Genomic DNA, 25,403 nt, shown 5'->3' with positions numbered 1-25,403 from the left:
TACCCATACATACCAAACACTAAAGCTTAGCAGTGACGTGGTGCTTTTGAACTTGCTTTGAACGAGCGTTATCGCTCCGCTATCACTGTGGAGTGAGGAGGGAGTATACGCAAGGGCGGTCGGCAAGGGATAGCAGTGCTCTGCCCATCGTCTCCAAGGAGACCGTGACACAAGCTTTCCGGTCGAGCGCTTTCCGAGGACGGATTTCATGCTCCGAATGCCTGAAACAACAAAATTATGAGACAGCTGGCTCGTACGTATTATCTTTCGCCATCCGAAATATCCACCATATCCTGCTGCGCTGGCGCGTGGAGCTACTATTTCCGGTGCCATACTGCCATGCCACGCGGTACGCGCGGGTGGACACGAAGGGCGACGGGTGGCAAATAAAATTTACACGCAGACAACTGTGAGACGATATGAAACAACTATCCATCCGTCAGTGCGAGCGTTGGGACGAGCTTCCTGGCAAGCGGAGGTCGGACGTGCGGTGTTTTGGTTTATCATTTCCGCTTTTGCCAGACACCGGCCCGGGAAGGGGTGCAGAGATGAAGTAGCTTAAACTTTAATTAGAATCAGGGCACTGCATCATGATGGTGCGTTGCAGAGAAAGCGAGATGTTACTCCCAGTTTTCGCTAGCTTTAGCCAACTGTCGACACGGAGCGTTCTCATAATAACGATGAATTATTAAAGCAGATTAATTAATTTCCATCTTCCTTCATAAAGTCTTCGAGCTCGCACAGGTTGGGCTGTAGCAAACCGGATGGCAGCCGAATGAACCGCCCGGATCAAGAAACGAGGACCAGCGTTGCCATTGTACGCTGGAAGAAAAGCGTTGATGTAAAGCCGAGCATTTGTTGTCCGTCATAGCAACATGGTGCGCGACATGATGTTAGCAATGCACTAAAATCGTTTTTGTTTGAGCTTTTTCTAGTACGCGGAAAAGTTGGTTTAAATAAGATTGCATTGTTGTCAATGGGTGCAGCGTTAGCTGTAAGAATTGAAGCGTTTGATAATTGAAAGGAATAATGGAGTGTGTCCTAGGGCTATAAATATGTCAACTTATGTTAATTTTCAAATGCAAATAGAAACTGTTACAGCGTTACATCCGATTATGCAAAAATAAAGCTTCGACTTTACAATACGCCTAAGCTATGCAACCCGCAGAACATAATGACTGTGGGGTTCGGACTGGTCATTGCAAGCGTTACACCGCACTACGAACAATGATCACGAATGCAAGAATAAGCGGTCAAAAGAAAATAAATGTCTAAGTTCTAAATGTTCTACTATTTTAATATGTAAAGTTATTAGCGCACTAAGATCATATAATTAACGTATGTTGCTAGAATATCAATAACTAGTATGCATTTAAGGACATTGGTAAGTTATAAATGAAAGTACCAATAATCTTCTCCTAGCCGTTCTCGTAGTACAGTCGTCAACTCGCACGACTTAACAACATGCCCGTCATGGCTTCAATCCCCAAATAGACCGTGCCGCCATACGTTGGACTGATTATCCTGCTATGGGGGGAAATCAATTAGTCACTGAAAGCCAAGCCCACAAGTGGTACAGGCAGGCCTTGACCGGCAACGGTTGTTGAGCCAAAAAAAAAAAAAAAAAAAAAAACCTATAATCTTTAGAAAACATTAAGAGCATTCCGATTGAAGCATTCGTATCTTTGTTTAAATCTACCAGCCATTACACAGTTTATTACAGATAAATGAGTCTATGCTGACAATACAGCATTATTTACCCATTTTTTTAAAACAGTAATGTGTAAGACACCATTCGAAATAGTTTATTTTTTGTTTAGAAAATCATCCAGATGTTATAGGTCATTGATGCTTAAGTAATGGAGTACATCATTCGTCAAATACGGAGAAAAAAAATATAAAAACTCTTATTAAAAGAGCAACATTTTTCATGATCATTAATGTAAATCATCAGACATCGTCGTAAATGAACTTCAATATTTATTTATTACAAATATTCGTTCAATTCGTGCCCCACCGTCCACCTGTATCGAACCACAACCTCAAGTCACGATCGCAAATCTTCAATCTGGGAATTATGATCGGAAATACCAAAACAAACGTGCTAGCTTATTTTTTGTCCATTTACTCTTGGAAATTCCTAATCAGCATCAGGAACGGAACTGATTCGCCCGACGTCTAGCAAATGATCGTAAAATCATCTTCCCGGTCACTCCCGCCTCATCAACCCCCCACACCCAAAGCATTGATAACGAAACTCGCTTCCAGCGGCAGAGTTTTCGCATGTGTTGCACGAAACCGTGACTCCGAATGCGAATGCGATGCAGCAACGCCAGTTCGCCTCTTCTCACGTGTGCCCATCCGTTGGATGTTGATTAAACAAATGCAAACCGCGCAAGCATACAAGCAAATAATTACGATGTGCGAAATGCTTCTCCCTTCGAAGCCGCCGGTTAGCAAAGCGGGCTTGCTTCCAGCAGAAACCAATCTCTGTGCGTGAGTGTGTGGATGGAGCCAACTCGTGTGATGGATTTCCCCGGGGCTGCTCTCTCGGGAGGCTCTGGCAAGCAAGTGTCTGGGGCCGGAATTTGGCAATAAGATTAAAAAGGGTAACGAGACACACAAAAAAACGATCATCATTGCGTTGAGTTCACTCAATCTAAACCCCTTTATGGGAAAATATAATAGGCTGCGCGTGAGTGTGCCTTTATTTCATCTTCTTGTTTTGCGGAAAACCCCACGCAGAATAGCCCGACCGGTTTGAAGCTGATGGCAGCTCTTGCAGCCACCTGAGCAATGTGGATTCATGCCTCATGCGCCAGAACTCAACCGTCAAACCCTCGTTTTAATTAATCGCTGCTTGACATTTGTCATGATTCGACAGCGAAACACCGACATAATCACGCAAATGAGTGGATATTCCCGCTCTGACCGTTCGCTCGGCTGGGATCGAAGAAGATCGGTATGCGGAAAATTGGTCATTATGCTGCCCCGAGTTTTTAATTGTGTCTTTATTGTGCGAAACAGTACGCGTGAACTGTTTTTTTTTTTTTGTTGTTGTTGTCTGGCGATGATGTAAAGGGAGCGATGCTGTTGTAACGAATGCCCATAAAGCTCTGGCCGCATTTAATTAGTGTAGTGTCCAACAAAATCAGAGTCGGTTATCAGTGGGAGGCGGCTAAGTGGCGCTCAAGAAGGCTTAGTTTCCGCTAAGCCACTGTTAAATAATCTCGACAAACCAATGGCATAATTAGATTGTTTTAGGGAGATGGAGCAAAAAAAAGGACAACAGAGCAATTATTATTGGAAATGGCGTAAAAACGTTTATTGTTATGCTTTTTACACGGTTTTCTTTGTGTTTAAGCTGGCAATGGAAGCGATAAAAGATTGAAGTTTGAATGGCTGCTTGATATTTCCTTTTACTTTGCCACTCTCCTACAAATGTCTTCAACTTCAACGTCGTTTACAGCTTTCTATTTCGTGCATAACATAGTCTCATGACCTATTTCTTGTTGGTCTAGAATTCCATACCTGTTCTCGATACTGAGATTAGAACCTGGAATGGATTACTTTTATTGAAAGCGGACCTTAAATGGTGTTACTTTTTCTCTTCTTCATCAATCACACTCCCAATCATACGCCCACTGGCAAGCGCTCTTCTAAAATAAAAATAAAACTCTAAGCTCTAGATTGCCTGCTGAACTAAACCAGCTCCGCAAAGAACCAAACAGCAACGAAGTCCCCGTCACGAAAGCCATGCCGAGTAGCGATCTTTACATCTGATATCTACCTTCAGGTGTAGCACACAACCCCGCAAACGGGGGCCTTCATCCAGAACCCGCAAGATCGAACCGCAACCCCAACAAAGCTCCATGCTCACCGCCGTGTGAAGATCGATCTAGCTGGCCTGCGCGCACACGCGGCACCACTCTTGTCTCGCGTCATTGAAACCGAACACACCCGACGGCGTGATAATGCAAAAGCGCGAAGAGCGAAATAATTGCGAAAACAAAATAAAAATTGGCCCAGCATGGGCTCCTGCGCGCCCGCCCCGCGATACTCCAGAACAAGCTCGATCTTCAGTTCAAATCCCGGCCCAAGCACGCCAAAGCGAGAGCGCACCCCGCGTGAGCGCGAACGAAAGAGAAAGGGGAAAACAACAACTGTACCCAGCGGTGGAGAGGGCAAGCAAGCACACCGAGAGACACGGACCAATGTGAAGAAACGTGTAGAAAAGTACGCCGCACTAATAAGCCACCTCTCATTTGTTGTCCAACGCTCGCCAGGGAAACGTCAAACCGCTTAAACGGTCGTCTGCTGGGAATCGCAGAAGGCTTGCAGACTCCGTATTCTTTAAGCTTCTAGTGCGTAGTGACTGTGTGTGTGTGTGGCTTGAGACATTTCGTAAGTGTGCGCGCTACCCCCAGGAAGGGGTGGAAGAATTTTCTCTCTCTCGCGCCCGCGCGCACGAGCGCAGAAGACGCGATCAAGGGCTCCGTACGGCCCGTGCGCGAACGTTCGAGCTCAGATGATCTGGTGAAGTCAACCGGGACGGTACTGCTGTCTGCTGTCCTGGCCTCCTCAGAGACACTTCCACAGCTTCAACGAGTGCCCCACCGCAACAGCCCAAGAATAGTGCCATATTGTGACAGTGACTCCCAGTGTGTGGTTGTGTATGACTTTGGGTGTAAAGTGGTGCCGACAGTGCTTGCAGGATTTTTGGTTTCGCATTCAAAAGTGCCCAGGAAGCGATCACTATCATCGGGTGACGAGAAGCCCGACAAAAGCTCATTAGCAGCTCGTTACGTGCGCCCGACGCGCATTGTGCAGAGGCAATAAGGCGTGCGACAGATCGTTACGACTGCGCGACACATCACCGGAAGAGGCGCCCAGGAACCAGGCAGCCATCGCCACAACAACAACAGCAACCCCAGTGAAGTAGGTGAATTTTCCGCACTTTCCATTTCAAAGGCGCGCTTCCTCGCACGCACCAATTCCGCGTAATCAAAACGCACCGACCGTACTAATTGAAGCTTATCGTTGGACTTCCGACCAAGCGGCACAGCTGCGACAGACGCCTGAGGGGGGAGCCCAGTTTAGCATATTGGCGAGGCTATGGGCTGTGTGTGTGTGTGCGTTTGTTTGTTGTTAGATTATGAATATTCCGCTGCTTGCCATTCCGCATGCGTGTAACCTTTCCCTTTGCCCGCATGCACGACGGCAGGGGAACGTAGCAAACATGACTTGGAAATTGGAAACAACAGCAAACAACGAAACCGTTGGTAGGAATTTTCCCTATTAAAAAAAAAAGCTCATTTCCACCTTCACCCGTCTTACGCCGTCGGTTCTCATTTCCATCGATCTCTGTTCAGTCATTTCACTCGGGTGAGTATCAGAGGGTGGGATCGTGCGGGTCTTGGCCCAGGAACGCTACCACCCCTAGCCTCTTCCCAAAAAACGGAAGAGCGAAATGACGGAGTGCAAATTTTGCGCTGCTTTGGTAGCTCAAATAAACACGGAATGGTTGGTTGGTTTGTTGCAGTTGTTTTGAGGAACAGAGAGAAACTACTTTAGCAATGCTGCATAATGAAGCACGGACGGTGTGTACCGATGATGTACCCGACCAGCTTATCAGCAGCCCGGGGATCTTTGCCGCTGTTGTACCATCTTCGCCAAGACAATCGAAAGTCCCCCTGTCCCCGCTTGTCGCGGGGTCGGGAAAGCCAAATCAGGCAATGGGAAATGTTGAAATGCAGCGCTAGAGCGCAAAAAACGCACAACAAACAGCAAGCACGATCGTTCGTTTCAAAGGTTAAGAGCGGGGACTCAGCCAACATCCGGGCGAGACCCGGGATATGCTGTGACGGCGCAGTTAGCGCACGACGGAATGCCATGTTGGAATATTATTAGTTGCCCAGGAAGCGCCGCGCACTCTGCAGTGTGAAAACACGCACCATTTCGGGCGAGTAATTTGATGCATTTTCATCACCCCAGGTAAGGGTGAGGGCAGCTGTGGGTGTGCAAGAAAGGGGTGTTCGTTTGAAATTTATACAACCCATCATCTTTTTTATTGGAGGGAGGGTGGCAGCGATGGGAATGGTTTGTTTGGTTTTTCCATTTTTTTTTTTCGGCGGTAGGTTTGTCTGTCTGTCTGAATTACATCCGCTGAGGGCGGATTGATGATGGAGAGGTCACAGCAACGTAACGCGGGGAGCCACTTTCGTGACGATGAGTTTAATCGTGGGACTAGAGCCCATGCCCTCGCTGCCGAGCCGTCACTTTCCGTTTCCATTTCCTTTTTCCCACAACAAGCGAGAGCATCATCGCCCAAAAACAAGAAAAGTCGTTCGCTAACGCTCGGCACAACAAACAGGAACGAGACTACATGGGGTGTATTTGCATTTTTTAAAAACTCATTTTTCATCGTGCTCCTCTGCCACCATCACGGTCTGGGAGGATGATTTAGAGCATTAGAGCGACGAGACGAGCAACACGGGGTCTGATTATGGGGCTTTGTTTAGTGGAGGTGCTTCATCCTCCAAAAAACCGCGGGTTCGTGTCATCGTCGGTCGCCGGGTGGCGGTTTGGATGTGGTTGTTGTTTTTTCGTTTGCGAAATCGTGCCCACAGGGCGGGTCTAAAGTGAAAAGCGAAGCCAAGAAGAAGAAAAAAACGGCCGTTCGGCACTTTGATTTGACCTCTCTAAATAGCGGAATAATAAGCTGGACCGAAGCTGTCTTAGGTAATCGTGGCAGGGTAATGCTAATTTTCCTAACGCAAAACCGCCCGCCACGACTTAAACCGCCACGAGGCGGGCGTGCAAGGCCGATTGTGTGTGTGTTTTTTTTCTTCTGCTGCTTCTTCTTATTTTTGGAGGAGCAGAGCGCAAAGCGCCACCCGAAGAAGACACCGCTACAGTGAGGTCAACATAATAAACGAGAAAGAAAGAAAAAAAGACCGGGACAGCCCAGCAAAATCATAACACACTGCCCTCGGTTGCCGGTGTGACTTGCTGCTCGCATTTATAGTGCAATAGAGAGCGCCACCTCAAGCGCTTCCCCCGCTGGTACTGGTGGGTGGCTCCCCACGGGGAAGCTTCGTTTCAGTGCAGATTGTTTCGTAAGACACGGGAATCCCTTTGGCCCCAAAACAAACCGCCCTCTCTAATGGTGGAAGGATGAGGTACTACCATCTCATGATGATGATGATCATGATGAGGCTGCTTGGTACTGAAGGGCTAGCTTTTCAACACGACGGGCTTGCGAAACAGCGGCTCGGCGGCGCGTCTCATGGTAATTGAATGAATTTGCTCCGCGTTTGCTCGGAAATGAAAGAATAACTTAAGCCGAACAAGGCGGACGGGAAAAACAAACGCCAGCACGATGGGCGATTATGAGAAAGGGAGGACAAAAGAGTCATATAAATACACACACACACATACAGAAACCATGCTGTCCCTTGACGGTGGTCATGTTGGTGGTAGGATAAGAAGAAAAACTCCCCCCATTGCCACAAACGGCTGTTGACAAGTTGATACCAAAAGCGTCCACTTTGTGCAGACAGAGAGCTCTCAATCTGTTTATCATAAACTCAATCCAACTTCTTCAAGCAGCACTCTAATGTAATTGGAGTTTAAACTTCCAACCCCGAAAGCAACTCACACGAACGCGCTGAAGGTGAAGTTATTATTTTATCATAAAACTGTATTTACTGTCCATTTCATGCCCGAACCTCGCTGATGGCACATCATCACCCGCAACCCCGTAACCGCCAGCCAGCCACACTCGAAAGTGACGGAAAATACTGTCGTCCACCTTCATTTCCCAAGTTGCCACCCATCCCAACTTTACGCCCTCCCGACCTCCCGTTACTTGTCTCGTATATGAAAGTTGCTGCATTTGCTTAACGTTTCAACTTTGCCGATAAAACTTTCGTTCCCTTTCTTTGTTGTGTGGCCCCCCTCCCACTCCAGATTCTCCCCACTCGAGCACGGTCGTTCATCAACCAATAGAAGTGTCGAAGCGTAAAAGTTCAGCTTTACGGGAAACTTTTTGTGTGCCGCCCGCATCGCGCCTCCACCCGTTCGCATCAAATTGTTCCACCTTCCAGTCCGAATGTCGTACCAGAAGTTCGGTGAAAGAACGCGCGAGCAACAGCAAAGGTGCTACCTGTACGGAAGAGAGCAGGCTGGCGTTCGGACGGACTTCCCGGCTTAATTACGGACTTTGGGAAGGCTAAGGGAGTGCCTAATTCTTGCTAGATGAGCAATTAGCTCGCCCGCCTTTGGTGCGGGAACAACACGCGCGCGCGGCAGAAACCTTATGATTTACTCATTATCCTCGTATCGGGTGAATGTCACCGCTAATGATTTTGCTATATTGTTTTTTTTTTTTTTGGTTGTTGTTGTCCCTATCGCTTCTTTGCGACAACATGAACGTAATGACTGTAGGTGGATCTCGTCCTTCTTGCTAGTGTAACCCAATTATGAGCTTCCGATGGATGTTGGCTCCATCCGTGGGTGGAAGCGCTAGTTCGTTTTTAAAAGAGACGAAGCAGCGAGAGAGAGAGAGAGAGATGGCTAGATCGATGGTGGCAAGGTGACGAGGTGAGAATCGATTCGCCGTAACAAATTATGGCAAATAATTGCGATCACTGTACGGGGATTTTGTGCCACATTGCGCAACATGATACATGGCGCGTTCTCGTCCTCCACACCACAGCCTGCCACAACTTCCTGCCCAAGAGTTCCGCCTCCCGGGATTCGGCTGTCCCTTTGCGAGTAGCAAACACCCGGACGGGGAGATAAATTGCAACAATGTGAGGATGTGAGGGTTGTGTGTTGGATGAAAAAAAATACACTTTTGATAAATTGCTCCAACCGTATCGATGACGCTGCCAAATTGAATGTTCGGTTCTACGGCAACCGGGGATGGAGTTCGAGGGTACGAAGATAAATCATCCTCGTGATATTAATCGTCTAGGATGGTGTGTGTGTCTATGTGCGAATATAGCAATAATTGAGTTGTTATTCGATGAGGTTTCGAAAATTTATAATAAAGATGCCTGCGCGGCTTTTAACCAGACAAACGCACACAAAGAGAAACAGAAAAACATGTCTAATGGGTTTTACAAAACACAAAGAGAATACCGATCAGAACGCCCAATGAAAGCGCTCAAGTTGAGCTAGAGGTTAGAAGAACATGAGATCAATTACTGGAACGCCGTGCTTCTAGAAGGCGTCGCTTAACGTCCGTCTCTCGCTGCTTAGCGGCTGAAGGTTTCGTTTGTTCCCGATTTACTTTCCGTTCATAAATCGTCGCCTAATTTAACGAAAGCGACAGAGAAACTTTCATTCAAGTTAGCATAAATTAGCATACATTTCCTTTTCACCTACTCAAGGTAGCCTAAGAATGGGGCGAGACGCGCCTGAAAGTGAATTCACCCAGAAATTGAATATCAAACTCATCATGATCGTGTGGATAAAAATGCAAAATTAATTCACATGAAATCACAAGCATCAGCAATTTATGAGCAGAATGTTGACTGCCATGCCGAAGTTTGGCAACTCTAGTGTGGACAAATCTTCACAAACACACACACACATATCTTCGGGGGAGAAGTTGGAGAAATTTCTATCCCAATCATCATCAGCGGCTGCATTTGTAGGCATGATTGGTGTGTCCTAGAAAGCTGATCGCTGATGGATGGAAATCCCCGCACCGCGGCTAAAGTGTCTGGCAGGCAATGTTTGTTTTGAAGCTTTTGGGGTCACTGGGGAACGAGTTTTTTGTGTGTATGTAGAATGGGACATTCTGGCGTACGCCCGCGGGTGATCGGCCTAACCATTTCTCGTCAGCTGTCACGACATCTCCCGATCTCGAAATCGGTGAGTGTCCCGTAAATAAATGTACAGTTATCAGCCCAAACCGCTTGACCGCATTCGAGTTGGAGGGATCTATTCTGAAGTAAAAGGCCTGTTCGAACTTCAAGCTTCAAGAAAGCATGTCAGACAAAAAAAAGGCCATACCCCGCAGAGGCACTTGCGCGGGTCGTTTCGCAGCACCAGCCACTTTCATGCGGCGGGCGCGTGGACAGAATGCGAAAGCCACGCGCAGGAATACGCGTGACGAACGCAACAAAACAACAACAACAACAAAAAACTCCTAACTTGCGAACAATGACCTCTCTGTGTGGACAAACACAGTATCCACTTGTTCCAGAGTGACATCCAGAAATGAATAACTTGTTCCCTACTAGGGAGTTGAGACGTTTAGATGCGTTAATTTCTAGTTAGGAGTTTGACGAGACTCGTCGAGACAACAATCTGAATCTGACACTTTGTTGAATTCCAGATTGAGTGTGTAGCGTCAGCCTGCTGTCCTCCAAAGGCGACAAGCGTTGATGATAAATTGTCACCAAAGGGGATATAGGCCTTAGCCTTTTTGTTCCACATGCAGCAATCGAACATGGTCATCATCGCTAGCACCCCAACATCAACTACCTCCTCGGATGTCCTGTGTCTCCACGGCGTCCATTATCGGCACTTACCTTGATGACCGCCAGTAATCGAGGACGCAAACACACACACACAAACATATTCACTCACAGTCGGTAACCCTTTTTCTCATTAGCGGCTTAACCTTGAACTTGGAAAATCTCGACGACGCGATGCCACCGACACCGGCACTGCCCAGCGTGCAAAAAATAATACCATTACCGTAACCGGTTTCCCAAAGCGGATACGCCATTTGTGAGCCGGTTTTATCGATGGCGTTGGCCCGAACTGCTACCCCACAGCATGCGGCCACCCTTACCAAACCGGTTGTGTGCCGTCCGAGCCTAACGAACGCCGCGAGTCTGCCCTGAACGCATCTTCGCGCGGCGTAAAGGTCCGGCGGACCCCGTAACTGAGCTGATGCGGTCGATAATCATCAGGGCGTCACAGATAATGAAACACACCGCCTCAGTGTCATCTTTGTGTTGGCGCATTTCCGGGCGGTGGTAAGGTCGTCGCCCATGGGCGAATATTAGCGAACCTTCCAGCACGAGCAATGCACGGAGCAGTGATGTGTGTTGGAAAATCAAGGACAGTGATATCGCGGCCCGATCGCGGAACCAAAGCAAACGGAAATCGGAAGTGTGCTCACCGGGGTGGAGTTAGACAGCACGCTCGAACAGTACCGTCCAACCAGAGTTTGGACATATTATGCTGACATCACCCAGAGGGTGGAACGGAAAACAGGGTGCTCTGTGTCCCAGCCCGAGCGGGCTACGAGCTACGATTGACTCGCGTCACAATTTATCGAAAGTTCACACAGCCTCACCCTGACATACACTGCATGATGGTGATGAGCAACAGCTGCGATTGGGGGAACAATAACAACAGATCGATTTTAAAAACCACACACTGATTGGAAATTTGTGGTTTCGCTGGCGGCAAATCGGACTGCGCTGCATCCGATTGTGCCGCTTAATTGCATCCATGTCTGATTGGAGCTTTTCTGTGCTGGTCGCCGTGTTTTTCGCTGTTCGCTTAATTGGAATTGCAGTTTAATTTTTGTGATGCTTCTCTGCTAGTATCAGCCGGGAGCCGGGGCTTAAATTAGATATCCCAGAGTTCAGAACCCGTTTTGCTTTTTTTTGCACGGTTGAATGACCAAGTGCCAAGTGTTAAATACAATCTAATGCCCATAAAATTGCAACCCCAAACCGAAACCCGTTTCAAGCTGTATTGCAAACCATAAAAAGCTCGACTTTACCACAGATTCTTCTTGATTCTGACCTCTTCCCGCTCGAAAAACCTCAAGAAGAGGTTCTGAGCAGCTTTCGCGCACCTTAAACCTCACCGAAACCGAACGTAAACTCCCGCCTTTATCACGTTTGACACATCACAAAGATGCTTTCCCGAACCCCCTAACCCAACGTTGCGTTTTGCCATTACGTAAGCTTCTCACGTGTGCGTGGCTTTATTTCTCTTTGCGCGATTGTTCTCCCATGCGTACCTTTCGTGTGCGTGTGTGTCGAGAAGTCGTCGGTCGATGATCTTTTGCGTCGATCTTGGCTTTTTTTTTTAGTGCCGCACCGATACAGCATCACGGGCGGCATGTTTAATCAAGCGATACGGGGTGGGGCTGAGGTACTGCCACGATTTGCGGCACATCTCTCCGCTGCTTTAGCATTTGGAAGGGAATGGGGTCGTTTCTTCCAACACGCACGCTCTCGTCTGGTCGTTGGTCGGGGAGGCCATAAATTTAATCGGATTGTAATTCTCTGCAGAATTGCTGTCTTGCGCTCGCATCGGATCCAATCGCAACACTCTTTCACGGTGGGTTCGTTCTTTTATTTGCGTGCCTCACTTTGATTTGGAAAATAAATCATAAAGTGAAACGAATCACACAACCTTCAAACTTTCCGTACGCTTCAGCTGCACCACACCAAAATCCCTCCCGTTAAGGCAGGATTCACTCCCGCCAACTTTACTTTATCGTGTTCGTTTTATTTTTCTCGATAAAGTCGCTCCTTTTTTACTTCGTCCTCTTCGCACGGACAAAGAAGATGGCTTCCCCAGGGGAACAAAATAAAAGTAACATCGACCAACAAAATAAACCATTTCACCTTGCAGAGGCAGCAGGCAAAAAGATGCACTGCCAATGGCCACAAACACTCGGCCACAACCATCACTCTTCTTCACTGGTCGGAAAACATGATTTTTCGCTTTGCGCAAAACCATACTGCACCAAACAGTCCCGGTCCTGTCGGGCACACAAAAGGGAACTCTCCCTTTCAACAGTGTCTGTGTGTGTGTAGTACGTGTGCAGTGATGGACGGATCCACCTCCCATTCTCAGTGCGAATCCGCAAATGCCCACCGGGCACAGATAACCCTGAAGAATCATTGTTAGCCGTTTCCTTCCCTTTACTAGGACACACAGCGTTCAGGAACGTGGCTTTACTTTTTTTTCGTTCCATCCACTATCCAGAGAAAGCAAGCCACTTTACCCTTGCCAACTACAACAGCTTCTAACATAAATCTTTGCAAATGCTTCGGGTTCGGTTAGCTGGCTGCTCCTCTTCTGCACGGCCGCGCGGTTCATTAATATTCGAACCAGTATCTGCGGAAAGTGTTTTTACGCTTTACGCGTACAACTAGCACGAGACTGACGAGCGATAAGGTTTGCACCACTTTGATGCTCAGACTTCTTGTCGTGCGGGAAATTATTTTCATTGCAGCGATTGAATCTGAGCGTCCAGTAATGAGCGGAGTTTGTAACAAAGTTGAGCCTGAAGCGAGATTCAGGGGACAGGAAGATGCATCTCTGACCGATTAGTTGTTTGTGGAGTTTTCAAGGGTCATTTTGTATCTTGAATTCCTTGTTTCCAAGTCTAAATCAATAGACTGTAGACATAAGGGTATGGCAACAAGCCATCAAGATTCGAGAAAAATGAGTTTAAAATCTCTGGATCGGACTGATTTAACATAAACTTGATTCCAGGAGACATCTATCCTACAGATATAACAAAGAAGTTAATATCATTTAAATTCTTACTAGTTTCCAACAATTAATGCTTTATTGGTAATAGGCTTTCAGCATTGTTCTCCTTAGTCCGTGATTTTGATCGTCCCCACATGACATATGCCTCACTTGATGAAGAATACAATCCCTTCCAGTTAAGAGCGACTATTTTCCGGAAAACATCGTTCTTATCAATTTCCAACAACCATGCCCTGTGGTTACACACTCACCTACATCGTCGTACCATCGTGTAGCGTACCATAAGGTTTGCTTCCATCTCTGATTTCTTCCACGCAATGCACTTGAAGAGCCTCTTTTGTCGTTTACTTGCAATTTCTTTGAGGATTTAAAGTTCAACCCCCTGTTTTTGCCATCAAATGGGGCAGGAAAGAACGTTCTTACCGTTGCGGTGTCAGTGTCGGAAATTGATTTCATTCCACCCGAACCCACTCTTAAAGCTCGTTTGAAAAGTTTCACCGCAAATCTTTAACGTTGCAACTGTGCGCACCTTGCGCCATCAGGATGTTGGCAACCCTTAACTCCGGCTGACTGCAATATCAACCAAGCACACAGAACGAAACCAACAAGTGTGGGTGTGTGTGTGTGTGTGTGTGTGTGTGTGTGTGTGTGTGTGTGTCTGTGTGTGTGTGTGACTCTGTGTCGTAAAAGATTTCCCTGACAGGCGAACACCGAGAAGCACATTTTTCTTACCTCCACGGACGACACAAGACACATCTGGAAGCGACACGGTGCCCTGGTGTAAATACAACCATCGACTCTCCATAAGCTTCGGAACCTTATTTCCTCCATTCCGTCCGCAACGTACCAGCAATCTCTTCCGAGCTAACGTCACAGTAAACGCTTGAAAGTGTGAACGTCTTTTCACTTTTCTTCTCCCTGTGGTACACCTCTGCTTTGAGCTTACCTTTATTGGATATGCTTGAGGTTGTCTTTTTTTTTAGTCGCTTTACCCAAGCCACAAAATTAACTGTCCGTACTAAACGATGTGTCAATGTGCGGCCAGGTCACATAGGGTGCATTTTCATTTCACGAACTAGTACGAGGTCTGTGGTGCGTGCTATTCGGTGTGCTATAATTTGCCTTCACATTTGACGCTCGCTGCTTTGAACACCCTTTTTTGGGGAACGAAACGCACACATTAGACGCTTTTGGTGCGTCTGGTGCAGGCATCCTCCCTCCCGGTAAGGGTACAAGCTGTATGTGAGCATCTTCAATCTTGGCTCATCCAAAGGAAGTCATCCAACGACGACCCGCTGACCGTATTTGCCCCTTTCGTACTGATCATATCGAGGGTCATCTCGGAAGGCCGCCTGCGGTGCAGTAGTAGAACACTGCCACAATCTACCATCAATGTCAATCACTGTTTAGCAGCTACCACCACACGAATTGACACTGTTCCACAGACACCGATCGATTCGATTCTCGGCCGAAGCTTATAATCCCAACAACACTTTTCTCCCATGCTCAGTTTCACCTTTACCCCGTGACCGACGAATGGGCAGAAAGTGTAGCAAAGCTTTACCACTTCTGATGTGCCACTTGTAGGGGATTGGATGCGCCTTATCTTGTCTAGCGGGTTCTTTTGCTTCCGGCAAAAGCACAGCACGGCAGCGGTAATGCAATTTACACCATCAATCGTCTTAATGAACGCTTTTCCCGGATTTTCCCGACTGAACCGAACGTCCCGATGGCAATGTAATGGCAGAGTTGCAGCTCAATTACCGTCTTGCTCACGGGTTTCACTGTTCACAGGCTGCCCTGGAGGTGAGATAAGGTACAAAATGCACACACACACACACACACAGCAAGTAATTCGGTAACTGATCCCAATACGGGTAGGAAGTTTAGTAGATGAAACTCAGCGATGAGCATAAGATGGTTAAAGTTAAACCATTAAATTAAATTACCACCCAACAGTAATTAATAGTGCAAGTTGTAATTTTTGGAGCGCAAGACTTCTTAGAAATGGGAATGATGGGTTTTGGGCATAAATTATTATTATTGCCATTTTTTTCAGTTTCTGTCACAGCCGCGATTTCTGTAATCGAGCTGTAATAGGTTGGCGTCTTCCGCATGAGCTTATGAATTTGCACCAATATAATTTATGTGTTCATTTACCTTAAGATGAATTTATGTAATAAAACTTTAAAATCAGATAGGGAGCTCTAAGGGTAGCCTTTCACAGACAATTAAAATGTTCTCCGGGCGGTTTACAAAAAATAATTCTCTTCGATTACGTATACACCCCACCGTTGCACTTTCAGTCTCAATTACCTCCCGGTAGACAATAATCTTTGGCTCGTTAACCAACGATTTGGCCTATCCAACAAACGGAAGAAAAAGAATGGCAAAAAAAACATGTTCGGTAACAGTTCCCTGTTATCTTGCTATCAACCCGCATCGATCTGCTCGGGATTGTTTGGCGTATTTTCCCAAAAGAATGCAATTTGCATTTGATTTCACCGGCGTAAAACATCAACCGCTGTTCCGCTCATTCATTTTGTCTGCCCCTGCGAACGTTTGCGTGTCCCCATTGGTATGCAGAGGGGAGAGGGGAAGGTAGAGAATTTTGGAGGAAGACTCACGAAATTCACAGCATTGCTCTTCGCTCACTCACAGCATCCAAGCGCACCAGGGGGTAATGGTGCAACACGTTGTGATTACACAAACATTAGCCCCGCCAAAACGCGCCTACACAAGACAAAGCGCGTTTGAAAACGATGACCTCGGCCGCCGATCGGTCGGTCGGTCGGTCGGCAAACTCCTCATCCCCGCACTGTGGCTTTGGGTCTCCATTTTTCAAACGGCCGTCCGAAACTGGCAATTTTATCAAATCTTTCAATTACCCTTCGCGATGCACCGCAAGAAAGCCAAAGAGCCAGTGAATTGCGCGATTGAAGCCCTTGGAGCGTACCGGAGTGGAGGTTGCTGGCAGCAGTTGCAAACTCGATTCGATGCATCATCATCTTCATCGTCGTGTAGCCTGGCGTTGTTCTCAGGTTGTTGTTGTTCATGTTTTGTTTTTTATTGTTTCAATTCGCAGCAAAGATCTTCCGAATTACGGCTTCCCTCGTTAGCAGTCATGTTTCTGCATTATCGCTATTATTTTTCGTGCAGATCCAATTTATTTCTTCCGGGCAGCCCGTCCCAGCCTCTCTGCGTCTCTGTGTTTTTGTGGCATTTTTGCAATGAAACAAAACAACAGAATCATGATTGTTGGGAGGTTTTTTATTTTGCCGAAGACGATGAAGAAGCCATCGTTGGTCAGAGCACACTTCATAAGCCCTCGCGCACCAACCAACATCGTATTCGTTTGCCGGTTATACGCTACCGTCCTGTTGTTCGATGCTGCTCGCATTGCAAATTGAATCGATTTCCACATCCACGTCCAATGGATGCTCCATGCTTGGTGTCCGGGCTACTCGCTGGAGCAACCAGCCAGAATGCAGTTGCGCTCGGTCGGTATTGTGGCGCTGGAAGAGATGACGAGATTGATCGATGCAATTCGAACGGAGCACATACAAGCGGATACTAAACGAGGGTTCATCTTCTTGGGGGAAAAATTGAGTGTTTCCTTTCGGATAACACTCCGTAAGCTTGCTTCGAACCAACGGCAGCCATGCCAAGAGCTACTCACTTCCACATGGTGGCACAAACAGCAGGAGCCTACCAGCATGCACCTTCAGTCGAGCAGAGGCGTTTGTTGTTGTGCACTCTAATTGGAAGCAAATGGCAAAAAAGGAAAGAAAAACAGCCTGTCGTTGGTTTGTTATTGTTTCGTTCCGTACAATAATTAACGCAAACACACAAACACCTAATGCTTTACATGCTCCGGAATTAAAATATCAGACGGTAAAGTTGACCATTAATCCCGTCGGGGAGTATCGTTGTTTTAATGGTCCAGACTAGCAAAACAAGCAAGCGAACTAATCGCACAACAGAGTGTTGACACAGAGTTGGGTAATTAATTTTATGAGCGGTAGAACAGAAAGGTTGCCTCTTGTTTCAATTGGATTTTATTGCCATTTTAATCGCTGTTGAAGCCTGTTCTTACTGCGGTTTCTAATTTTGGACGGGTATCGCAATTTGCTGCCACAACAATCGCCGAATCTCACCTTTTGATGATTCACACAGCCATTTGAAAGACTCAAAACACACACACTCATCGCACATCATCTTCATGCCATTCGTTCGCATTCACGTGCTAGATATTCCAAAACATTGAAAAACCTCCACCACACGATTTCCGTGATGCAATGTGAAGGTGCTCTGCTCTTTGAATGCTGCACGTCACGCTTACTCTTCGTACGGTGCGTGTCCTTGCTCCAATTATTACTGCCTCACACGTGCATCGAAGAGCCGTGCAAGAGAGGCGCACAAGACACAACTCCAACTCCAACCGCTCCAAGATGCGCCACAAAGACAACCGATCTAACCGGAACAGCGTTTCCTTTTGTGCTTTTTGCAGACACCACGAACCAATAACGTTGGATCTACCTTGAAAGTATAGTCAGCGGTGACAGGATGTCGTCCTGTGCGTGTCCTATGACGAGCCCCGTCGGGGCCACGCTGGCCGCACTGTGCGGCGGTACGCAGTACATGCTGTTCATGGGACTGCTGGAGGTGTTCATAAGGTCACAGTGCGATCTGGAGGATCCGTGCGGACGGACCAAGGTAAGTGAAAGGGCCGGGAACCAGTTCTCCTAGGGGAGGGAGAGGGTTTCTCGCTTACGCGCTCACTGTCTCTTCCTTTCTTCCCCGCAGGCAAAATCATCCCGAAATGTGGACTACGAGTACGACTTCATTGTGGTTGGCGGTGGATCGGGCGGTTCGGTAATCGCGTCCCGGCTCTCGGAGATCAAGAACTGGAAGGTGCTACTGATTGAAGCGGGTAAGTCCGGGTGGAATGGTGGAAACGGGGAAGAGCACAAAGAGCCTGCACCTCGATGGTATTTCGCACTTTGCCAAACCGGACCGGTAAATGGCGATAATGTTTACAGCAAACGTTTCGGTTGGAGCTTTGTGTTGGAGACAATTCTCGAATGAAGCAGACAAAGTTCAAATGGAAGATTAAGCTGGCATTGGTGCCAGCTTTCACGCCAGTGCACAACGTCCCAGGCGACTTTAGTCGATGATGCACTACAAAGTCACGGTTTGTTGCGGTTTGTGGTCGTGGGTTTCGATTATTGTCTATGGATGATGCTGCGGGCTTTTAACCCGTAATGCATTGCGTAGGTTTGTCTGCCCACAACCTTTTGCTGCACAGCCACTCCAAACAAAATGCGTTTGACACGACGCTTCACAACGTAGTTTGTGGCGTTTGGGCTCACGAAGATACGAACGCAACAGGTTCTAACAGGCTCCCAACGTTCGAAGCTCGTCGACGAAACCCCGAAAAAGGAAGAAGACTCGAAGAATGAAATAAAATCCCCAATGTACGAGATGATGTAAATCGCGCACCAACTGACCATGGCCTCGCACGAGTTTTGCACTGAGATTGGCATTTACGGTCCGTGGTCGGTCGGCAAATGCTCATCCGACACTCGTCGGAGCGGTGAGGGGGGGGGGGGGTTGACATTTACTTTCATAAAATACCGTTCACCCGGGGACGTAGCTTTTCCACTGCGGGCAACATGTGTCGTGTGGTCGTTACTATTTTTTGCGCTACCCCCTTGTGCGACCAACACCGGGAGCGTTCGGGACGGCTCGCCATGATTATTGCCATGAAGTTGACTTTGGCCTTTCAGTCAAGGGGAATTTTCCCTTTTTTTTCTTCTTTGGACTGGAGAGAAAAAGCGATGCAGAAGAATGAAACGAAAGGGATGACATTTACTGCGGAGAGTGCACGAAAACCGAGCAGAGTGGGAGGATTTGGTTGCGCTTAATTTTCGGGGTCGCTTTGGTGGCCTTTTGCGATGTTTTGTGGGACCTTGCACCATTTGTTTAAGTCTCCGAAGCAGTTATTAAGTCCAGAACCTGTCCTGCTGTTGCTGTTGCTGATGAGGCTGCTGTTGCTCCCAGTAGGATGCAACCTTTAACCGGAATCATGTTGATGGCCTTGCTGGGACGTTCGTCGTTTGTGCCAAGGCAATCATTATCCGCACACTGACGCACTCGCTGCGAAAACTGTGGCATTCTGTGGTGCCGAAACTTTCCAAAATTGTTTCCATTTTTAATTTCTCATCTGCTCAAAGCTCAAGCCGGCCAAGCGGGTCATTCCTGCTCTACCTCACCGAGCGAGCCGCACAGTCACAGCTCATTTCACACGATTAGCAATGATTTTCTTTGTGTGCAGCGCGCGTATGTGCAGCAATTATGCGTTCCGAACAATTATCATCTATTCCGTGCGCACCTCTGACCTTGACCCAAAACGTCCGGAACCAGCAATCGAGCAACCGGAGGGGTTCTAACACTAACGGCCAGGTTCTTCTTCGCAGCAGAGCCTCATACGTAGCATCGGCCCGCTCGCAAGAGTTGAGCATGCTGTACATCACAAACGCTGCAACACACAGGCATTGGACGTCACAATAGCTAGTTTTTTTCGTCTTCTATTCCCTTACCCCAAGACACCGGGCCAAGCACTGCCAGCGATGGGAAGGAGGCTCGATCGCTCGAATGATGCTGCGATTCGCGAAACAAACATTCCACAACAACGCTAGCGCTTGCAACCCCCTTGGTGGGGGTGAGCTCACGAGGAAACAATCATCTCTTGCGGCATTGTGTGCCGCGTTTTCGGTTCATCTGCACACTCTCTATTCTCCCCATCCATACATGCATACACACACACACACACACGCTCAATTGATCTACAGGTAAAGCGCAATGTGCCGTGGCGAAGCTGTTGGTACAAAGTAGTGTTTGCCGCTGCTCTCGTTGCAAATATCGAAACATCGGCCAATTTTCATACTAACGCGCGCGCGCGTCCCGTCTAACGGTAGAGAGCGTGTACGTTGGCTAATCGATGGGTCCATCTTGTTGCACGCGGGGAGGGTCCCGCGATACCATGGGCGGGCGTGAATAAACCCCAATGCCCCTTCCACTCGCCATGGTCGGTCGAAACCAGGCGAAATAAGAGAATGCATCCGGAGGGAGGCCACCCGAAACGAGCGCGCGTCCCACCACAGGGGGCCAAGAGTTAGTATACACGGACTGAGAACTGGGTCGTTTATCGGGTCGTTTGATTCGGCTGCAATTAGCATTCCTCCCCCCCCTCCTCGGCGGTGCGGAGCGAAACACTGTTGGGGGAGCCAATTGCACAAGGCATTGCGAATTTCGTTTAGTTCGTGGACTCGATCGTTCGGCTAGCATTTTTTGTCCGTTTGATCCCAGCACTTCGACACTAATCGATTGGAACCGTTGGTCGTCGGAACCGTGAAAGAAGCGTGAACGAGTGTTTAAAACTCCCTCAATTTGTGTAGCCAATTCGTTGCAGAAAGAGAAAAATTGCATTTTCATTTGGCCGATGGACAAATAATGCTCGAAAATTGGTGTCGCATGGATCGCTTTGGGAAGTTATTTTCAACCCCAAACGACAGAACTGCAGCTCCATTAAGTTCGCTCTCTTGCTCTCTCTCTCTCTCTCTCTTTATTTCTGCGTTCTCTATTCACAATGCGATGCATCCGTCACAATTCTCAATCACTTTCCCCCGCTAGTAAATGCATTGCACAGCTTCCAACAATATGAACTTTTCCACAATAATGGAGCGTAACATAAAATGTAACAAAAGAGACATGGGGTTTGATGGTTTAGTTCACTTTTTCCCAGCCTTACACCCACTTATACCCAACACACAGGACAAGAAGGGAAAACCATCACTCAAACCACATCCGAACATTGATTGACGCTGGTAAAACCCCTCTGCCGGACCTTGTTAAACGATGGTTAAACCGTTTTTGTGATCCCCTATCCACACAACAAAATGTGCGCTCGATTTTAGCTTACTCCGCATTAAAGTGTAGTTCCCGGGTTTATGTTGCTTTTAAACTAACCGATAGTGCCGTGTTTTTTTATGGGTTTCGCTTTTCCGCTGCGTCGAACACGTATCGGCCGCCTCAATAGGCAGCAACACTTTCGGTCGGTGGCTGTCGGTTTTGAAACTGAAATCTTCTGCAACACCAGCCCGCAGCGCAATGATGGTGCGTCATTATCTCGGTCGGCGGGCTGCATGATAGTGCAATCGGCCACCCACCAGCCCACCAGCCCACTGTGTGGAGTAATAATCGTGAATAAATTCAATTAGCTTTGGCTTCCCAAACGCCTCCCATTCCACAACCTCTTTTTATTTGCATTCTCTGCGCCACTGTGACCGTCTAGTGTGACGCATTCCGGGCATTACTTCGGCACTCGGCTTTTCAAGTCGTGTGTTTGAAATTCAATAGAAACATTATCCAGAGAAGATCTAATCTGTACCGTTGATGTAGGATAGGAGAGCTTTCTTCGAAACATTCAAATAGTGGCGTTTGATCGAAATTAGATCAACCAACAGGTACAGACGATAGCTCTCCAATAGAAAACTCCAACGAAAACACCATCCTCGATACGAGCTGAGCTGGGCGTCTTCTTTGCACAGCTTCACACCGGCTTTGCTAAATGGTGGCAACACAATTGAAGACTGGCAAATCTTGCGGCAAAATTCTCCACAAAAGGGAACGGTGAAGATCGGTGCTGCGTTTTGTACCGATTACTTCACCCCGAAGGTTCCCCACCACCGTTTCGCATCTCTTCGCAGCATCAATTGTTCCCTTGTCTTTCCCCCATGTGTAAGAGCTTTATCGTTGGTGTTGGTGGTGTTTGTGTTCCGCGCATAACAACCCCCCAGCCGAGCGATCGCGAAACACGATGTCTCTAATTAGCGATATATTTGCACAACGGCTACGGCGCGTACGATTCCTAACATTCCTTTCTCGCTGTGAACTGTGTGTTGTAATCTCATCTCTTCCCTCGCCCTTCACAGGACCGGATGAACCGACGGGCGCCCAGATCCCGTCCATGTTTCTGAACTATCTCGGCAGCGACATCGACTGGAAGTTTAACACCGAGCCGGAACAGTACGCCTGCCTGGGGTCGCCCGAGCAGCGCTGCTACTGGCCTCGGGGCAAGGTACTCGGCGGCACGTCCGTGCTGAACGGCATGATGTACATCCGGGGCAACCCGCAGGACTACGACGACTGGGACGCGATGGGCAATCCGGGCTGGAAGTGGAAGGACGTGCTGCCGTACTTCATGAAGTCGGAGGACAACCTGCAGATCAACGAGGTCGACTCGAAGTACCATTCGACGGGTGGCATGCTACCGGTTGGGCGGTTCCCGTACAACCCGCCGTTCTCCTACTCGGTGCTCAAGGGCGGCGAACAGCTCGGCTACCAGGTGCAGGATCTGAACGGTGCCAACACGACCGGCTTCATGATTGCGCAGATGACGAACAAGAACGGCATCCGGTACAGTGCGGCGCGTGCCTTCCTGCGCCCGGCCGTCAACCGGGCCAACCTGCACATCCTGCTCAACACGACCGTCACGAAGGTGCTGGTGCATCCGACCTCGAAGACGGCGCACGGTGTCGAGATTGTCGATGAGGATGGGCATATGCGCAAGATTCTGGTGAAGAAGGAGGTGATCGTGAGCGGTGGAGCGGTCAACTCGCCCCAGATACTGCTGCTGAGCGGCATTGGACCGCGCGAACATCTGGAGAAGGTGGGCGTGCGTCCGATACACGATCTGCCGGGCGTGGGCAAGAACCTGCACAATCACGTCGCGTACTTCATAAACTTCTTCCTGAACGATACGAACACGGCACCGCTGAACTGGGCGACGGCGATGGAGTATCTGCTGTTCCGCGACGGGCTCATGTCGGGGACGGGCGTTTCGGCCGTGACGGCCAAGATCAGCTCGAAGTACGCGGAGCGACCGGATGATCCGGATCTGCAGTTCTACTTCGGCGGGTTCCTGGCTGACTGTGCCAAGACGGGGCAGGTCGGTGAGCTGCTCAGCAACGATTCCCGCTCGGTGCAGATCTTCCCGGCCGTGCTGCACCCGAAGAGCCGCGGGTACATTGAGCTGAAGTCGAACGACCCGCTGGAACATCCGAAGATTGTCGTGAACTACCTGAAGGAGGATCACGACGTGAAGGTGCTGGTGGAGGGCATCAAGTTTGCGGTGCGGCTCTCGGAAACGGACGCGCTGCAGGCGTACGGCATGGATCTGGACCGAACGCCCGTCAAAGCGTGCCAGGATAAGGACTTTGGAAGTCAGGTAAGTGTGCCCTTAACCAGGTTAGCCGCTCTCCACAATTATTAATTGAGGTTTCTTTCGCACCTTAGGAATACTGGGAGTGTGCCGTACGACAGAACACCGGTGCGGAGAACCATCAGGCCGGTTCGTGCAAGATGGGCCCGACCAGTGACCCGCTGGCCGTGGTCGATCACGAGCTGCGTGTGCACGGCGTACGGAATCTGCGAGTTGTCGACGCGTCCGTCATGCCGAAGGTGACCTCGGGCAACACGAACGCACCGATCATCATGATCGCCGAGAAGGGTGCCCATCTGATTCGCCGGGCGTGGGGCGCTCGCTAGAGCTAATTGGACCCCTCTCCTCCCCTGTCCATCTACCGTGTGGACAGCACTTCTCCTAGCATTTACGAAATAGGGGACCGATTCATTTACCACCTAAGCTAATCGCGTTTTTAGGCACTCCTCTTCTGCCCCTTTGTATGTCCGTCCCGGGTGTGTTGCCACGTGTCACGCGTCTTGTTCGAAGCGTTCGAGAGTTTGTTTTGTTTTGGAAAGTATTAGCTGCATCTTTACACGAACAAAAAGTGACGGTTGGTTTCTAGCACTCGCTCTACCTCGAATGGCAAATCAATTCATTCCGCTTCCGGCACTATTCACGTACGCCCGCGTTTGCTTCTATCAAAAACGGGAGGTTAGCGTGCGCGTGTCACAACAGCTCAAGACAAATCGGCACACATTTCTCCCCTCTTCCTCTGAAAAAAAAAACACTCCCTGGCGTGACAAACCAGGCATGTCCCGCTCAAATTGTGTTAATGTAAAGTTAAATTATGAATATCAATAAAGATTAATTATGGTACAATTAAGGGTGTGATGATGCGGTGCAAGCACGAGCGAAAGAAATGCAATCGATTGCGGTTGTTGAACGTTTATTTCGATCGGTTTTGGGGGTTTTTCTGCATCCTCACAGTCTCCAGTAAGGGTAAGGTCACTAATTAATGGTTGTTTGCCCGGTTGATACGGTTGGCGAGCCGTGTGCCGAGCTGGTTCGGCATGCCGCCAATGTTGGACGGCATGGTGGCGTTCTCCGCACCGCCCATACCCTCGGCCGGGTTAGCGGGCACGGTCGTGTTGAGGTTGTTCTGCAGATCGCCCGGGTTCGTCTGGTTGCCACCGACCGGCGCCTGGATCTCACCGACTCCGGGCGTCGTCATGGGCAGCTGGTCCAGCTGGGGGGCGGCATTGATGGCTGTAAGGGGGAATAGCAAAAACCGGGGTTATAAAGTTTGGGTGCTGTGTTCGCTACCAAGAAACTTTAACTCCACGTCCGAGAAACTTACCAACAATGGTCAGCAGGACGGCGATGGCAGCAACTTTGAAAGCCATTTTTACGATGCGATGAAGCAGCTTTGGCGGGCGAACGTCTGGCAGAGTGCGGAATGGCGAATGTATGGTCATGGAGCGGGTGGCCAACATTTTTATAGTCCCGTAAGTGCAGCAAGAGTGACTACCGAACGCTTGGCGTATGGTTTCAGCCGTGTGTTACGATAGCAAGACAATTAGTTTGCTCTATCGTGTAGAAGTTTTCCTGAACGGAGTTTTTGATTGATAATAACAAAGTTGAGAAATGAAAGGGAGGGCGAAGG

The 25,403-nt window shown here is 48.5% G+C and overlaps 2 protein-coding genes across 2 annotated transcripts; one reads left to right on the top strand and one right to left on the bottom strand.

The window, feature by feature from the left end:
* Positions 1-4,047: 4,047 nt before the first annotated feature.
* Positions 4,048-24,619, top strand: LOC1273408 (glucose dehydrogenase [FAD, quinone]). Its single transcript, XM_312382.5, has 5 exons — positions 4,048-4,938; positions 18,002-18,207; positions 18,298-18,424; positions 22,488-23,782; positions 23,851-24,619. Exons 2-5 carry the CDS (start codon positions 18,058-18,060, stop codon positions 24,100-24,102), a joined length of 1,824 nt encoding a protein of 607 aa, XP_312382.3. The 5' UTR covers positions 4,048-4,938; positions 18,002-18,057; the 3' UTR covers positions 24,103-24,619.
* Positions 24,620-24,669: 50 nt separating this feature from the next.
* LOC11175564 (uncharacterized) lies at positions 24,670-25,229 on the bottom strand. The gene is made up of 2 exons (XM_003436105.2): positions 25,098-25,229; positions 24,670-25,006 (listed from the first exon to the last, which is right to left on the bottom strand). Exons 1-2 carry the CDS (start codon positions 25,213-25,215, stop codon positions 24,753-24,755), a joined length of 372 nt encoding a protein of 123 aa, XP_003436153.2. The 5' UTR covers positions 25,216-25,229; the 3' UTR covers positions 24,670-24,752.
* Between the last annotated feature and the right edge of the window lie 174 nt (positions 25,230-25,403).

The sequence above is a fragment of the Anopheles gambiae genome, chromosome 2, assembly GCF_943734735.2.
Source record: "Anopheles gambiae chromosome 2, idAnoGambNW_F1_1, whole genome shotgun sequence".
NCBI lineage: Eukaryota > Metazoa > Arthropoda > Insecta > Diptera > Culicidae > Anopheles > Anopheles gambiae.
Note: the sequence above shows the minus strand (reverse complement) of the source record. Positions and strands in the feature narration are given on the sequence as shown.